This window comes from Condylura cristata, unplaced genomic scaffold, assembly GCF_000260355.1.
Source record: "Condylura cristata isolate star-nosed mole 26May11 unplaced genomic scaffold, ConCri1.0 scaffold00028, whole genome shotgun sequence".
Classification (NCBI taxonomy): Eukaryota; Metazoa; Chordata; class Mammalia; order Eulipotyphla; family Talpidae; genus Condylura; species Condylura cristata.
Window position 1 is genome coordinate 4,235,277 of NW_004567129.1, and position 17,499 is coordinate 4,252,775.

A 17,499-nucleotide genomic window follows, 5' to 3' on the forward strand; every position below is an offset into this window, starting at 1 on the left:
CCCTCGGGCCGGCGCCCCTCGGCGCCCCCAGGTGCGCCTCCGTGGCCCCGCACCTTCTCGTCCCTCCTTTCCTTGGACCCGCCCCCGTCACCCTCCTTCTGGTTGCGTCCCCACGCCCCACAGCGCTCCTGCCCCAACGCCACGGCCCCCGGCCTTGCACCCCCAGAGGTTCCCCTGTCCTGTGCCGTCCCCTTCTCCCAGGCTCCTGCGACCCCACCCACCGAGAGCGCGGGCCCCACAGCCCTCAGACCTAACCCCGGGCTCCCCAGCGGCTCTGACAGTCACTCCCTTTGCCAGTGCCTCCGTATCCCCCCCTTTGTGATAGATCTAGTTGGTGTGGGGCTTACCGACGTCGTCTTTGTTCTGAATTAGAAGTAGTTCGCGTGGATCTCTGGGGGAAAGGGCACCGCCGGTTCCGAGGCGGTGGCCTTTTGCTGGGTCCGCCAAGCGCCGGAGGGGAAAGGATCAGAGGTCCAGTGCAGCTGGCCCCGTTCCACATCTAATCTGCGGCCCTCCTGCCAAGGCCACCTCGTCGGGGGGCCGCCCAGAGGAGCCTTCCAGTCTAGCTAGGGCGCTGGACTTAATTGGACCTCCATCAGGATTCCCTCCAGCCACTTAAAAGCTCTGGGGTCCTGGGTCTTTTACAGTTTACCCCAGTAAACAGGGTGATTGTCACTCTGCCTCATAAGTTGATGAGAGAAGGGGTGAAGTGATGGGGATAAGCACTTAGAGTCTTTTGTGTAAGATCAGCTTCAGTTTTAAACCTGACCTCTACCCTAGCCACTTGCCAGCATCGAACACTGTCAGTGGCTAATAGCTGAGTGTTGAACTCTTCCGTTCCAGCCCTGCTCTGAGCACTTTATGTGCATCACCTCATTGAATTCTCACCTTAAATTTATACAGGCACCTTTATCCCGGTGTTTACAGATGATGTAAGGAAAGCTCAGAGTGAAGTAATTTCACCTGCACCCAAGACAAGAACAGCTCTTAAGTGGAGACGCTTTCCTATCCGGGACATCTCTGTGGTGGTTTAATCAGTATAGTTCTATTCCAGGGGCATAGAGTTTCAACATCATGGGATTTTTTTTAGATAAGCTTCATATAACATCAAATTCACCATTTTAGCCTCTTCAAAGTATAATGTTTATAACAGCATCTGTAGTGTACTATAGTGTATCTGCTTACTTCTAGAACATTGCCATCATCGCCCCAAAGAACTCTCCTATTATCAGTCACTCCCCTTTTCTCACTCCCCCATTGAACAGGCAACCCTAATGGACTTAGTCTCTGTGGATTTACTTTCTGGGTATTCATTACCTTCTGGATCATACCATAGATGGCCTTTGTGTTTGGTTTACTTTCATGTTTTCAGGGTGTGTCCATGTAGTAGCAAGTCCCTCTACTTCATTCTTTGGGTTGAGTCATATCCCCTTACATGGCTAGACCACATTTCATTTATGCATTCATATGCTGATAGACATTTGGGTCTTTTCTGCCTCTCTGCTACCGTGAGTGATGATGCTGTGATCATGGGATAACAGTTTCTTAAGCAGCAGAAATCAGGGTGAGAAGATACTAGGCTGCTGGATGTGAAGGTAGAGGAGGGGTCTAGGTCAGGGAATGCTGGTGCCTGCAGAAGCTACCCTGATGCCTCCAGGGAAAACTGAGCTTAGAGTTTTAGTTGCCTTGACTGTCTGTATACCTGAGAATGGGCTGTTAAAAGTTTTAATTCTGCGCTCATGAGGAACTGATGCTGTGGAGTGCTGGACCACGGGGGGAGCACTCCCGTCTTCTGCTCTTTGTACCTCTCCAACATTAATTCAAGTTAGTGGCATGCCAAGAATTTGCAAGGCAGGTAAGGAAATTCCATACAGCCACGAGATAATATTAGTCACAGTGCTGATGTAAAGTTTGAAAAGCTTCTGAATTTTTTTTTCCTTCTCAAGAGTGAAACTTGAGCTTTGAATACCAAACAGTATTTCAGTCAATAAACAGTTTATTAAGTAGTGTGCACACAGCACCTCAGCAGGTGCTGAGGAGAAATATTAAAGAGGGAGGGAGCCGAGTTTCACACCACCTGGAAGATGCAGGAAGTTTGAGGACTTAAAAGGTGAAAAGCAAAATTAAAGACTTAGGAAATAGGGAATTCTCCTTAGGACCTGGGCTAAAACTGGATTTGTAAAGCAAAATAGAACAAGCACACACCACAGGGAGAAAAGATGGATGAACTTGGCAACATTGAAACTAAAACGGCCATCCTTTGAAAGCATGTAAAGAGAACATACAGAATCAGTGTTTGGTTTCTTTCATGTTTGTGGTATGTAAACATGTATGTTACTGTAGTAAGCATTGATATATAGAATATTCTGTATGTTCTATATATTATAATACATATTCTATAGAATATATATTATATTCTATATATTATATGTTCTATAGAGTCTATATTAATATATAGAATATTCTATATTCTAGATGAATATAGAAATAAGAATCATCTAGAATATAGAAATAAGAATTCTTACCATTCTGAAAGCAAAAGAAGACAACACAACAAAAGAAAGGACAAAAGCTAGGAACAGACGTGTCAGGTGAAAACCCATCCTGGAAGTATCAAATTGTCAGTCAGCCTCATTAGCATCAGGAAACTGAAAATTAAAGTTATGATGAGGTCCCATTGGGCAGACCGGATGGCCCGCTGTGTGCAGAGGTGAACTGGGAACATGGCCGACCTTGGAGGAGGAGGCAGAGCGAGCGCCCTAGTGGACAGTCTGGCTGCCTGGATGCGCTGTGGCCTGGCGAATCAATGCATGGGCACGTCCCTCCCGGACACGCCTGCCGGTGCCCCGGGGACGTGCGCGAGCTCTGTGCACACTGTTCGTGGTTGCAAGAGAAAAACAACCTTGTGCCGGTCGCTGGGAGAGTGAATAGGGGGATGCTGGTGGGTTCATTCTCCGGAGGAGATGGCTGCGGCGTGGCTACGTGCTCCAGCAGCAATGAGGGTGTGGGCACAGCTGACCAGGTCTAGGAACCTGCCGGGTGAAAGGAGTAAGTCACAGTTTGGCCCCAAATCAAGCAAAATTAGGTACTGTTGTTTTGGAATCCATGCCGGGGTAATAGCACAATTTATTTTTGAAAGTGATTCCATCGAAATTTAGGGGAGCGGTTACCTCCAGGCTAGAAGCAGCACAGGGACTTCCTGACTTTATTTTTGTGAACATAGGTGACCACCTGGGTGTTTTGTTGTATTCTTTGAGCTGAGCAAAACAGAGTTCATACTTACATAGTTTCTGTTTCTTTTTAATTACGCAGAAAAATTAGTGTAAAATAAATTCCCTGCCTTCAAGAGGCCTGTGCTATTTGGGGAGCCAAGAGAGAGACAATGTAAACCCTAAAGCAGTATGCAGGGCAGGATGGATAAGGGAACCGCTGAGGGCTGAGAGCTGGGTGGGCATGATGAGCCAGGAGTGAGAGCGAGCAGGCTCTGTATCCCCAGGGCCTGGCCTGTCATCTCTAAGTGCTGGGATTGAATTAGGAGGCCTGGAGGGGGGGGGTGTGGAGCTGACCTCAGAGGAGGAGGATTTGGCCCCCAGAGCCAGGGAGACTGCTGCTGAAAAGATGGACAGCTCTGTGTTGGTGGGGATGGCAGGCCTGCCAGGCCTGCCTCAGGTCTGCTCCAGTCAGACCTAGGTCATGGGAATCCCTGGGGCTATTTTCTGGTGCCTGAGCTTCTTGGTTTGGGGGATATTGCAGGATTTGCAACTCGCCTCTTTGCTGTCCTAAAAGCTAGACTGACTGTCCCTCCAGCTGGCCAGCGTGCTGGAGTTTCTCTGGCAGCTATAACCAGTTACCACCAACTTAGTGGTTTCAAATGGCTCGTATTCTATGGTCCTGGAGTCAGAAGTCTGCAGCCCTCTCGCCGACGTGGCTGAAGTTGGGTCAGGGGTGGAGTCATTCTGGAGGCAGCAGAGGAGATTCAGGGGGCGCTGGCATCCCTGCCCTGGATCGCCTCCGTCTTCACGTCTTTCCCCAGCCTCTGCTGCCCAGTCAGGTCTGCCCGCCTCTGGCCTCACTCCTCCATGAATCAGGACCCTGTTGGGCCCGCCTTGGCAGTCATCTCCTATCTCAAGTCACATCTGCAGTCCCTGCTTGTTCAGGTGACAACGCCGTGGGATTTGCGACGAGGATGTGGGCCTGACGACGGCTTCCCCCTTTGCCTGGCCTCCTGCGGGCCTTCGCGACCTTCCCGTCCCACTGTGCTGTTTTTGTCGCAGGTGCACAGCCCGTCCCTCTGAGGCCCTGGACGCTCCTCTCCCACTGTCACTTGCTGTGCTAGCTTGGCCATGCCTGTATTTCAGGGAAGACTTTTCTCCTAGAATCTTGATTCACAAAGGTTTTCCTGTTTGACTCGATTGTCCTTTTCACAGCTAGGTGCAGTCAGTGGAAACTCAGTCTGGCTGATGTTACTGCCGCAGCCCCTTACAGAGCTGACCATTGTGTCCTCACTTGGTTTCATAGTGGTCATGTTACTTTTTTTTTTTAAAAACATTTATTTATGCATACAGAACTGGGGTACAGGCCAGAGGTGTGGTGGGTGAGAGGGTTCACCAGAGACAGAGTGGGGAGCAGAACAGGCAGATCTACCAAGATATACTGCTGAGGGGAGCAGTGGGTGGGTCAGGAGAGGTCTGCCACAACGTGTGGCTTGGCTCCTTGGCTGGGGATGGAACTCGTGCTGCTGATAGCTTCATAGTGCTGCACTTTAACCCTTTGTGCCATCAGGGAGGGCCAAGACTTACTTTCTTAGAATAGTTTTAGACTTACAGTGCAATCAAGGGGCAGGTACAGACATATCCTATAGACCCCCTGTTCCGCTCCCCCACATAGAGCCTGCCCCATTATCAGCATCTCCCACGGGGGTTCATTTATTACAGTTGCCCATCCTTGACACCCAGTTCCATAGGGACCTTTCATTGTCTGAACACTCCTCCCTGACTGTGACAGACAGGAGGAAATTACTCTCCTCTTTCTGTTTGGGGACAGGTTTCCCTCACAGTTTCCCTCCACCTGTTTCTCTCATTCATTGACTTCAGTTTTCCATAGACTCAAGAAGACAAAGTACTGTAACTTTTTTCAGGTGGAAGATGCGGAGATTAGACTGTTCCTGTCTTGGCAGGCTTCTAGGCTTAAATGTGTAATATACTCCTTGAAGCTGTGTTCCTATGAGGTTGCCTAAAACTTAACAGTTTGAGGGGAAGCCTGATTTCTTCACATACTGAGGATGGGGAAGAGAAAGAAGAGAATGGAGGATATTTGTGCTTTCCTATAATTGCCCGGGTTTGGGCAAATGTGTGAAATGTCTGCGGACCAGCAAGGGGTCATGTGCCCTGTGCCCTCAGTCCAGCTGTGCTCAGTCACCTGGGGGCGCCAGGGTTCAGGACTGAGCATCTGCCTGCACTCCTGCCCCACTGGCCCCGGCTGCCCTCCCCACAGGCCTGGTCAGCACCTGCCAAGGCATCATGGCTGTACCCCAGAGGATGTCCTAACACTTCATTTGCCACACGGGTATTTCCTGCAAATCTGACAGCCCTTGTGAACCCTCTGTTGACCCCAAACAAAAAGGTATCACTTATTCCACCCCCAAACTGGGTTTCTGGTGAAACCGCAACAGAAAGGCCTTGGATGTGTGCTGTGTCCTGGTGAGATTGGCCTGCAGTCTCATCCACACCAGCACCCCCTTATGTTGCCTTTGGAGGGGCTGCTGAGTGGAGATGCTACTTCCTTCTTATGTGGACATGGAAGCAATGTCGTGTCCTGTTGGGGTGCAGCCAGGCTGGGAACTGAAGTTTGCTGACGAGGGCGTGTGTGCACTCCTGGCTGCCCACCTCATTTAAATAAGACTTCCGTGTACTAAATGTCATGCCTTTCACACCTCTCCAGACCCGCAGTAAACTTGTCCCAGTGTCCTGGCAGGGTGGACTCTTGTTCCTCCCTGCCCTGAAGGGTGACTCACTGGGAGGGGCTCACCCCCAGCAGGGGGCCTAGCTATGGGGCTGTTAGCTTTCCAGGCAGCCTGTGTCCCAGGGCCACAGGGACTCCTGACTCTTAGGTGACTGTCCTTGGTGTCTGACACTGATGTTTTTCATGGCTGTTCAAGTAGCTTGGTTTTCCATGTCGACTGTCCTGGAAAGCTTGGGCGTCTGGGCTCTCTTATTTATTATTCATACAGAAATTGGTGTTTGAATTGATCAGTTTCCTGTGAGTTTGGGGAACGTGAGTCAGACCTTTTGATCTGGAGCTGCCTGCAAGAATGATGGGGTTGCATTTGTGGGGCTCAAGACTGAAGACTCGATTCTCTGATTCTGTGAACTGAAGCGACGATGCACTGTAAAGGGAGATGTGGGGGGCAGAACTGCCCCTTCACCACTGGTGGTGGCGTTAACCTTGACAAGGGCATCTGCTGGGTAACACTGGGAAACTTGGCCAACCTGGGTTGGGGGCCTCAGTGCTCTGCACACTGCTGTGCTCAGCTCAACACCCTGTTGGCCCTTCTCTTCTGGACCTGAGCTGGGGTCTCCGGCGGGTTTTACTCACAAGGTTGAGGTTTTTCTTCTTGTAAAAGCTCACAGGAATTTTTCTGGTGGTTGCCCCTCTCATGAGGAGGGAACAGGTTGGGTTGTGGATACAGAGCAGGACGGAGGAAGGAGACCAGTGTGGGTGGGGCTCAGCCATGGCAGGACTTATGCCCATGCCTGCGGGCAGAAGGTGCTAGAGGAACTGAGAGCAGTGAGCGCGGGCCTTGGCCCTCAAGGAACAGCCTCATGTGCTTCAGAGACTGAGCTGTCACAGCATGTCGCTGGGGTGCGGGGAGAGGGAAGCAGACTCGGACTGTTCCATGCACTGCTGTAGTGACTAGGTGCTCATACCTGAGTGCAGGTGGGCCCAGGAACAGATGCCAGATGCTGCAGTCAGCTGATGCGGAGATGGACCGGCAGGTGGGAGGAGTAGCGATTTGCAGAGAGCTAGACATGGAGAAGGGGGTGACATGGAGAAGGGGGCCGGACGCCCCGCACGCCTCCCGCCTGCGTCCAGCGCCTGTGTCCATGCAGAGCACCATCTTTCTCTGAGCTGTTTGAATGGGTCTTGTCTCTTAGGAAACGAGGTCCACAAGTCAGGGTCACACCCCAGCGTGGCCCATCCCCAGACAGATGCTGTGCTTCGCTGCCTGGACAGGGATTCACGGCATAAGTATTTTAGTGTTTTCATAATTTTTATGGCCTTTGTTCTTCTTTTATATTGTTGTCCCAGCACAGCTCTGAGGATAAAGGAAAGGACTTTGTTTCTTCTTGGTTTTTTCACAGATTGACCAGAAGAGAAGAGAAGGCAGCAGATCCCTTTCCTGGAGGCCCATTTTGGGCAGACAAGAGGTAAGAAGAAAGCTGGTCACCCCTGAGCAGAGCACCCCAGAACTTGGGCACCATACACCATCCCTCATGCCAGTGTCTGGAAACTCTGAGAGGTGTTCCTGTTCACCCAGAACCCCCACACTGAACACAAACGATAACATGGGACAGGCGCTGAATACGTTTACAAATGAGCCAGTGAGCAGTGAGGAGTGCTGAGCTTACCTGCATGCGTGGGTTGACTAGGAAAGGAAAGACCTCCGGAGCCCAGACCGCTGATCTGGAAACCCCATGTGGAAAATGGCAGCCATGTGGCCCCCAGGGAAAGCATCTCCGAAGGAGGATTTGTTTTCCTTTAGGATCTGGTTTGTGCACTTAGTAACATTTGTAATGTTTTCCTCTCATGATCAGTTTTGGCTTGGGCTTTGTGATAGTGGGAGCAGAGCTTCTGTGAACAGAACCCTAAATAGACAGCATAAGGCAGCTCAACTTCAGTCATTTTCGCTATTGCTGTTGGAGAAAAAGACTTACTTAATGCCCACTGAAACCTTAGTTAGCAATATGGTAGCAATTGCAAAATGCTGATTAGAGTGAAAAGGTCCTTATTGTGGACCTTTTGGGGGTCCTGCTGTCCATCTTTGTCCAGTTTGCTGTCATTGTAGTCTTTGTTGCTTTGTGATTTAGTCGAGGCCTTCCTGTAGAGTATGGGACACATTGCATGTACGGTTAGGCTGATGTCACCCTGCCAAGTGTCATCTCAGGGGTTCAGTTGCTGTCTCCTGCGACTTGATGTTTCACACTACAAAACCTGGTTGAGCTCAAATTTCGTTGCCCTGCTGTGGGAGGGATTTCACCTATTCTTCCTTAAGCATCTGACAGTCTTCGTGGCTTTGGTGGGCGTTTTTGTAGTTTCAAGATTTTAATGGGAGTTTTTTAAGAGGGTCCACTGTAGAGGTTTTTATTATTTGGCTTAAATTAATTTTCTGTTACATAGTAAGTGTCCTGTGCCTGCACTCTAGCCTGTCCTGCTCTTAGCGATTGCTGTGCCTTGCAGGGAGCACATAGCGGCTCCCCAGACCCAGCCTAGTATGAAGTTCATCCATCTCGGCCATGTCTGGCTTTTGTCTACCTCTGGGAGTTGTCTCTGATCACAGGCACATATATCCCGTCCATGTCTTAATTTTAAAATATTGCTTTAAATGTCCATCTCTTCTCCTGGGCACAGTTATTTAATTAATTTTGGAATCCTTAGTATCCGTCACAGTACGTGGAGCCTAGTAGGCTGGAATGCTGGTGTGGGTATAAAAAATGTCCGCTCCAGGCAATGCTAGTGAATCTGCTAGAGCAGATTCACTTAGAAAGAGGGAAGAATGTTCACTCCATCATCATCTGAGAATATCGTTTCTTTAAGATTGGGGGTAGATCTCTTTTTTAAATGTAATTTATGTATACTATTTATTCAGAATAGACCATATGCTGAAGTTTAGTATATGCTTAAGTTTGCTAAAGCTTGGTTTTGCCCCATGTGGATTGTTAGCTCTGTGAGATCAAGGCCATGTCTTAATAAAAGCTGTTTCTTCTTGCTCTCTAAGGAGTGGCAGGCTCTTCACTGATGATTATGAGTAAAGAAATTAGCATCCTTCTCAACTGTTGTGTCAATTAAAAAGCCTATGCTTGTCATTACAACAGAGTAGGAGCCTCTTCAGGACACAGAACAGATTGTATTTATCTCTGTCTGCAGCAAGCAGCTTGGTGCTTGAGTTTTAGCAGGAGTTTGGTAACCATTGGTAATTATGTTGACTAGTCTCTGGAAAAAAAAGAATTTGATAAGCTGCAGATGTTGTTGCCTGAGACCCGTGACCTGTACGCACTAGAACTGGGACTATTACCTGAACACAAACTTGGCAGGCTTTGAAGTCCTTAGTCTTTTCCTCAGCCAGACTTGTCCCTATCACTAAGCGAAGAACACCTGTCTCTCTCCTCTTCCCTGCAGGCTGCCATGGCTGCTGTTGACAGCTTCTACCTCTTATACAGGGAGATCGCCAGGTCTTGCAATTGCTACATGGAAGCGCTGGCCCTGGTTGGAGCCTGGTACACGGCCAGGAAAAGCATCACTGTTGTCTGTGACTTTTACAGCCTGGTCAGGCTGCATTTTATCCCTCGCCTGGTCAGCCGGGCAGACCTGATTAAGCAGTATGGAAGATGGGCTGTTGTGAGTGGTAAGAAATGAGACTTCAGTTCTTGTCTAGTTTAAGATCCAAATAATCTTCTCTGCCAATTGTATTTAAGTTCAACGCATTATTCAAGGAGTTACAGAATTTAATATAGTATTTTCATGGTAACATGTTGATTAAAAAAAAAAACAAAGTGGCACTTGTTATATGATGATGTTCACAATTTCTCACTGTCCTCTTCTTACAGAGAATTTTCCTATGGTTTGTGTTCTTCTGCTTCTGCCCTCTCCTAGCCCAGGCCTCTTCCAGCCCACCTTGCTGTCCCTTGCTTTTCCTTTTTGCTCAGTGCTTTGGAATTGTCTTTAGAAATTGCACCACTTTCAGAAATTTTCTCCTATTTTAAATGTCATATTAATTTACCATCGTTTCCCAGCAAAGCACCTCGGGCCTTCCCTTTAGCCAGACAGAAAACAGCTCCCCTGTTTTTCATGGTCAGTGATCAGCATGGTGACTGCAAACAGCTTCTCCACGGGGTGTCTGGGGGGGCCTGTGGGACCTGGGCACGAGTGGTCCCGTGATGCCTTCCACCCATCACTGGGAGCTCGGCTGTTTCTAGTGTGACTCCTGCTCTGACTCAGCCTGGCACAGTGTCCAACGTCCACTGGCAAGGTTGCTTCATGACATGGTTCTGCCTCCCCCGCCCCCCACTTGTACTGCAGGCGCGACTGATGGGATTGGGAAAGCCTACGCGGAAGAGCTAGCCAGCCGGGGCCTCAACATCATCCTCATCAGCCGGAACCTGGAGAAGCTGCAGACAGTGGCGCAGGACATAGCCGACACGTACAAAGTGGAAACTGATATCATCGTCGCAGACTTCAGTGCTGGCCGTGAGATCTACCAGCCGATTCGAGAAGCCTTGAAAGACAAAGACATTGGCATCTTGGTAAACAACGTGGCGGTGTTCTACCCCTACCCCCAGTATTTCACTGAGGTCTCCGAGGACAAGCTCTGGGACATCATAAACGTGAACATTGCGGCGGCCAGTCTGATGGTCCACATAGTGCTGCCCGGCATGGTGGAGAGGAGGAAAGGCGCGGTGGTCACCATCGCCTCCGGCTCCTGCTGCAAGCCGACTCCCCAGCTGGCCGCGTTTTCTGCGTCTAAGGTAACGTATTCCTGGTGGGGGGTGAAGGCCTAAAGCAGGACGCTTATTTCCGTGCATTAGTTCAGTTTGTTGAGCAGCTCCAATTTGCTGGCGCTCTGTGTTTTCCTGAATGGATAATAGCAAATCTTTTTTCTCCTCAGTTTTGCTCCAGGTTCCCCCCAAAATGAAAAACTCCCCCCCACCGCCCTCTGTTTTAACAGGCTTACTTGGACCACTTCAGCAGAGCACTGCAGTATGAATATGCTTCTAAAGGGGTCTTTGTGCAGAGCCTGATCCCCTTCTATGTGGCTACCAGCGCGTCCGCCCCGAGCAGCTTTCTGCACAGGCTCCCCTGCTTGGTGCCGTCCCCGAAAGTGTACGCTCATCACGCGGTTTCCACCCTTGGCATTTCAAAGAGGACCACCGGGTACTGGTCCCACTCGATTCAGGTAACAGTGGACAACAAGCCCACACGAATAGGTCAGCACACCCCAGCGCTTTCTGATCAGTCCCTGGGAATTTGAGTGGAGCCTAATGCTGAAAGAAGAGAAGCGTGAATGCCTGACACTCTTAATGCTTCAGGTTGTCTTCAAATACTTACGTGGAATTATTACGTTACGAACACTGAAAAGTGCAGTCTTTGTGACACCCAAGTAGATTGTAGCAGTATAAAAATTCTAAGTTTTACGTGGCATTTCATAGCCACAGAGCTTGTAGTACTGCTTTGAGGGGTCAAATGGTGCAATCCACAACCATAAAACTGCAAAGCAGGTGTGTATTTTCTGTGACCCTTATGGCAGATGCCTCTCAGCAAATTCTTGGACTCATTTGTTCAAGAAGCTGGAATTTTTTTTAATGTTTATTCATCCATGACAGTGATTTGAGTCTTCAGTATTTTTTTTTTTAAAGATTTATTTATTTATTCATACAGAGCTGGGGTACAAGCCAGAATTGCAGGCGGTGAGAGGATTCACCAGAGACAGAGTGGGAAGCAGAACAGGCAGAATGACAGAGTACACTGCTGAGGGGAGCAGGGGATGAGTCAGGAGAGGTCTGCTGCGCCGTGTGGGTCAGCTCTTGGGCGGGGATGGAACTCGCACTGTGAAGCAGCTGCTGCTTGCTTGCAGTGCTGCGTCCTAACCCGCTGCACCACTGGGGAGGGCCTGAGTCTTTAGTATTTTTAAAGAATGGCTTTTTTAAACATTTGAAATTTTGATTCTAAGTATTGGATAGAGAACTTGTAATGCTTGTTCATAATAAATTTCTGTTTCTTTATCTGGCACGGGAAGTAGATGTGCACTAGTTTAGAACAGTTTTATTCTTTAATATGTAGTTTTATAATTATCAAATCAGTGTTTTTGTAACTCTTTGCACTAAAATGACCCAGGTAAACAGATAAGTAAATCAACTGTTAATTTTCCCTTTTATCAGAAGATTTGGCTAGAAGTCTTCTTAGTAAGAAACCATTTTATTTAAGTGACTATTTCTAGGTCCTTAATTACTAGAGAAAAGGGGAGAAACCTAAAAAGTATTTTTAGAAACCACTGACTGTGATGTTCCCTTAGAAATGAGAATATAATGAGGATGGGCTGGAGGGGCAGATGATATTTTCACTGCATTTATAAATGTTAATGTTTTAATTATAATTACATTTTGTTCATACTGAGGAACTTTTCTTAAGAATGTATATTTTTTTCTGCCAGGAAATTCTGTGAGACTCATTTAGTGCTTCAAGTACTTTTTCTATAAAAAGCTGTTAAAACTTTACTTTGTCTTCTGTTTCCATTTTTATTTTACTCAAATTATTTTTAACATTGCCTAATTGTTTTACAAGCTTTGGTTCATTGCTGGCTGTGTTGTTCATAGCAGATTTCTCTGGTAGCTTTTGCCCTGGTTACTTATTTTTATTTTTATTTTTTTGTTGATCATCATTTCTTACTTATATTTTGCCATCCTAGCCTCAAACACCAGTTTTCTCATACAGCACTAGCCACATGTTTTAGCTGCCTTTATTCCTGGGATGACTTTGTAATTTTTTTTAACTCTACTTATTTATTTTTTAATGATTTACTTATTTCTGCATACAGAACTGGGGTACAGCCAGTAGTGTTTGTCAGGGGGTGAGAGGATTCACCAGAGACAGAGTAGGGAGCAGAACAGGCAGATGGACTGAAATACACTGCTGTGGGCAGGTCAGGAGAGGTCTGCCACACCATGTGGGTCCCCTCCCTGGCTGGGGATGGAACTCGTGCTGCAGGGGCTGCTGTAGCGTCACAGTGCTGTGCATTAACCCATGGTGCCATCAGGGAGGGCCAACTTTGTAACTCTTAACCAGATGAACATTCCATTTCTATCCCACTTGGGTAAAATCACGTGGTTTCATGTGGGCATGTGCAGCCTGGGCAGAGAAGGGGATATTGGGGGAACTTACTCTGTTTCCCAGGGAGTCAAGCCCACTTGAAGCTTTAAGCCTGAATCCTGAAACATATGTGCTCAGTACAGTAGCACCAGGTTGTATTTAACGTGACTGGTGAATCTCGGTAAAGTCACTTGAAGCCCGGGCTGCTTCGTGGATGACCGCGGGCTCTAACCTTGTCACCTTTTCCCCTTTTGTTTTCAGTTTCTTTTTGCACAGTACATGCCTGAGTGGCTCTGGGTGTGGGGAGCGAACATTCTCAATCGTTCTTTGCGTAAGGAGGCCTTATCCTGCAGTGCATGAAAGCTGACGATTGGAAGTTTCGCCAGCTCCTGGGAACCCGCAGTATTCGGACCTTGGAGATGCACACTTCATTTCTCTGCTGTCTTGTCTTTTGCTCCTGATTACTTTGGTGTATGGTGGACTTCACATTTGCAAAGCAAACATAAGACTTTTACTGAAGGCTGTGGACAACTCCAACGGCCACAGAAATGGCAGAGGCATGAGGACTGATTGAAGAAACTTACATGTTGCTGCTTTTCCCTCCAAACTGTTTAAAAGTTGTGTGATTTATGTTATTCTAGGAACTTCAGCGATCTGATGCTGAAATATACTGATAATGTGAGTTATCAGCTCTTTCATTTCAGTATTTTTTTTATGGACGATGACCTCTTTTGGTAGATGAACTTCTAGTATTGGTTTTCAAGTGTTCATCAGGAAAGACATGTACAGGTGTTACTTTGTAAGACCGCTGTGCTGGGAGTATTAGCAGTAGATCTGTGTGTGTTATATTGTGTAGCTCTTTTCGTCTCACCCAGTGTGTGGAAATGCTGCTCTCCCACTGGCTTTTCTGTAAAGGACAGAGTGTGCACGTTTGTGGTGTGCATCAACAGTTTTATTTATGGGTAAGTTACTTTTAAGAATTTCTGCCAAGGTGGCTCAAAGTGGACCCTGATGGGGTATTACAGTTCTAGTTTACTCCTTTTCATCTTAAATAAGACTCCCCAGTTTTGTGCTATAGGTTTGCCCTGTATATTACTTACTACATTCTACTTTTCTTTTTAAGCTATAATGGAAGTCATTCCTAGATTTGAACATGTCATTTCTTGATTTATAATTATCGTGGCTAGTAGTGATTTCAAACCTGTGATCCATTTTATCCCTGAAATACGGCCCTCTAGAGACCTCATTGTGGCCGGTGTTCGTCCACTTTACCGGGTATTATTATTCCATTCCAGTAGTGTTATTGGCGCTAACATCAAATGTTTATGGTTGTTAAAAATGTATAAATTATGTGTGTGCTGTGATCTGTTTTATCTGTCGACGTAAGTTTGAAGCTCATTCTTGGTTTGTATCATGAGATTCTGCCTTGTGGTGGGGACTCACAACTGTCGTGCAGGTAATTGGGTACAATGCCCACGACGTGGTTAGCACTGAAACCAGCTATCAGTAGTTTTTGGTTCAGGTCCTATAAAACCAAACAGTTTTGAGGACCAATGGCCTAGTGCTTTGGAGGTTGTATGTCACTATAGGAATACTACAATAGATGCAAAATAAAATTTCACAGCTTAATAGTGTGGCATTGATGCAGAAGCAAGTAAACAAATTGAAATCAAGACTTCTATGGAATTGTTTTCTCTTGGCGTGATAGCCCATGGTGAGTAGGCTCAAGTGTGCCTTTATATTACAATTTCGCCAGTGACGTCGCCTATGCCTTTCCAGGTGTGGCTTGGATTCGGAAGGGCGTGGTTGTGTTCAGAAGTTCTTCCACTTCCAGCTCAGGCCTTGTCACATAAGAGGAAGACCTTGTGGTATGAAAGTGTACAGCACTACATAGCCCAGACATGATAGTGGGGGTGGCTTAGAAGCCTTTATTTTGTCTGAAATATCATTTTATGTTACCCAACAATGAGTTATAGTCATTAAGACTAGGAAAAATGTGACCTTTGATGTATAGTAAGAAGCAGCAATTTTATATAAAAGTACTGTCAGATGATTATTTCTGAGGTGGTGTGGTGGTACAGTAATGGTTTGTGTTTCTAGATTAGATATTGAATTGTGACATGATGAGAAAAGGGAGCCACGCCAGTCAGGTAGACTTCTCTCTTGGCAGGATGCACACTGATGTGCTCTTTGTGCCAAGTGAAAGATCACAACCTTTCTCCTAGCGCCCCTCTTTCACAAGATACTTTTTGCGAGAGCTCATTTGAGAGTCCTCCCGGGCCACTGTAGATGCAGTGTCTTATTAAGAATGGGAGAAATAGGAGGGTTTGAAGCAATCTGTCAATGAACATTTAGCAGTCAAAGCAGGTGCTTCTGTTTCCTTCAGAAGGGGTGTTGCTTAAAAGGTTTTTAAGTCAGTTGTTTATAATGAGAGATACATTCCCCCCATAGAACATTACTAAAAAAATTAAAAAAAAAATCTGAACAACTGAGGTAGTTATTTCTTAAACACTGATAATTCAGCTTGTACAATCCAGGTGACTATTAGAGTCCTTTGAAACTTACTGAGTTGATCTCATGGTCTCATTCTGTTGATAGGGTGAGTGAGATGAGGGTTGATTTCGATCATTGATTTTGGCAAAGTGCAGATCACTGGTAGTTTTGCCACCAACCATTTTGTCAGTGGTGGGGATGCAAAGTAGGTTGTGATGGGTTCAAGAAAGGGGGAAAGAAAGGAAATAGCAGATAGAGACAGGCTTTTGAGGAGTGTTTGTTTTTTTTAAACCCATTACTTAAAATTTTGTCATATCTGGGAACTGGAGGGTTCAGTGGTGTCCTGTCTTGTGTGTGCCCTCTGAAATCAAGTCCAGTATACCTGTGTTTCTGTCTCAGTATTGGCTCCGCTGTTACTATTTGAAATAGTATTTACTTTGAATAAAGATTTACCTTCCCATGGACTCGTGAATGCTTTATTATGTACGAAGCATGAGTTGAGGAAGTGATTTTAGAACCTGTGGGTGGAAGAAAACCAGTAAACCAGGATCCTGTGGTTCGTGGCTTTACTTGGTGGAGTGCCAAGCCACTTTAGTGTCATGCCCCAGGCCTGTGCATTTTATAGGACCCCCAGAAGCCGGCAGTAGTCTGGGATCACATGGTACTTACAATTCACAAGACTATGTGGGCTGTATAGTCAGTGGCATAGGGACTTAAAGGGCTGTCACCCTGGTCGACACCAATTTACCACACATAACCAACATGACTAAGCTGAAAATCAAATGCATTAAGGGCTGACAGCAGGAAGTACTTATTTAACTTTGAGGCTTTACAAATGCAAGAGTCAAGAATCCTCTCAAGGAGCCCGGCATTGTATGTCTTCTCAGAGGGAAGAACTTAGTCAGGTGTTGGTTAGATGGCACCTCCATAGTTTATTCAAGGACTATCTGTATATTTCACTTAACCCTCTTCCAGGAGGTAGGCACTAGTTCTGTTTTGTGGGTGAGGAAACTGAGGTACCACTTGCCCAAGATTACAAAGTTAGTTGGATGAGTCTCTTTGTAATACCTGATAATCAGGTTTTAAATGATCTCAGTTCCCCTATTTGTGATCAGTGTCACCTGTGTTACCCTTTCTACATCAGGCTGAATGCAGTAAGTGGCTGTAGTGTCTAAATCACCCAGAATTTATTTGGGAGGCGAACTTTTAAAAGTGTGACACTTAAATCCTTTTTTTTTTTTTTAATTTTTAAAGATTTATTTATACATACAGAACTGGGTACAAGCCAGAGGTGTGGTGAGGATTCACCAGAGACAAAGTGGGGAGTAAAATAGGCAGATGGACTGAAATACACTGCTGAGAGGAGCAGTGGGCCGTCAGGAGAAGTCTGCTGCGCCATGTGGGTCAGCTGGCCGGGGGTCGAACTCGTGCTACAGTGGCAGTGATAGCTTCATAGTACTGCGCTTTGACCCGCTGAGCCATCAGGGAGGGCCCTAAAACTTTGTTTCTTAAACAGGCTAGTCAAGTGGGGGCAGGTACAGGGAAGCCCAAAAAGCTCAGGAGCTGGAACACTGCATTAGGGGCAGAGGTGGGAGCTCTGTGCCAGCTAGCTCCACCAGTCGTCTCCGTCCACGTCCCCGGGCCGCAGACCTCGCGAGACCTCCTTCCACTCTCCTGGCCCGGGCCCGACGGTCTTGGGCGCCCGGAGCGCGAGCACGCAGGGCACGCACGGCCGGTGGGGCGGGCGCTCCCAGCCGTCGGTCGTTTGCATCGCGAGATTTCGCGAGAGTTGGGAGTAAACAGCCCCGAATGGAGTCGCGAGGCGTGTTCGCTGCGGAGACGCCGTTATCCTGAGGCCGCCGAGCCAGAGGCCGCCGCAGGTATGTCAGGCAGCCCGCTCTCCGGAGCCGCGCGCCCCCCGACCTG

The 17,499-nt window shown here is 47.3% G+C and overlaps 2 protein-coding genes across 2 annotated transcripts in view; both read left to right on the forward strand.

Annotated features, from left to right (window-relative positions):
* The first annotated feature begins 2,896 nt into the window (after positions 1 to 2,896).
* Positions 2,897 to 16,031, forward strand: HSDL1 (hydroxysteroid dehydrogenase like 1). Its single transcript, XM_004690337.2, has 6 exons — positions 2,897 to 3,048; positions 7,362 to 7,427; positions 9,397 to 9,622; positions 10,297 to 10,742; positions 10,943 to 11,170; positions 13,342 to 16,031. Exons 3-6 carry the CDS (start codon positions 9,403 to 9,405, stop codon positions 13,438 to 13,440), a joined length of 993 nt encoding a protein of 330 aa, XP_004690394.1. The 5' UTR covers positions 2,897 to 3,048; positions 7,362 to 7,427; positions 9,397 to 9,402; the 3' UTR covers positions 13,441 to 16,031.
* A 1,240-nt stretch (positions 16,032 to 17,271) lies between these two features.
* The window catches only part of MBTPS1 (membrane-bound transcription factor peptidase, site 1), a 53,508-nt gene continuing 53,280 nt past the window's right edge, over positions 17,272 to 17,499 (forward strand). The window contains exon 1 of the mRNA XM_004690339.2: positions 17,272 to 17,453. The gene's annotated coding sequence lies outside the window, so the exon portion shown is untranslated. The remainder of the gene's footprint in view (positions 17,454 to 17,499) is intronic.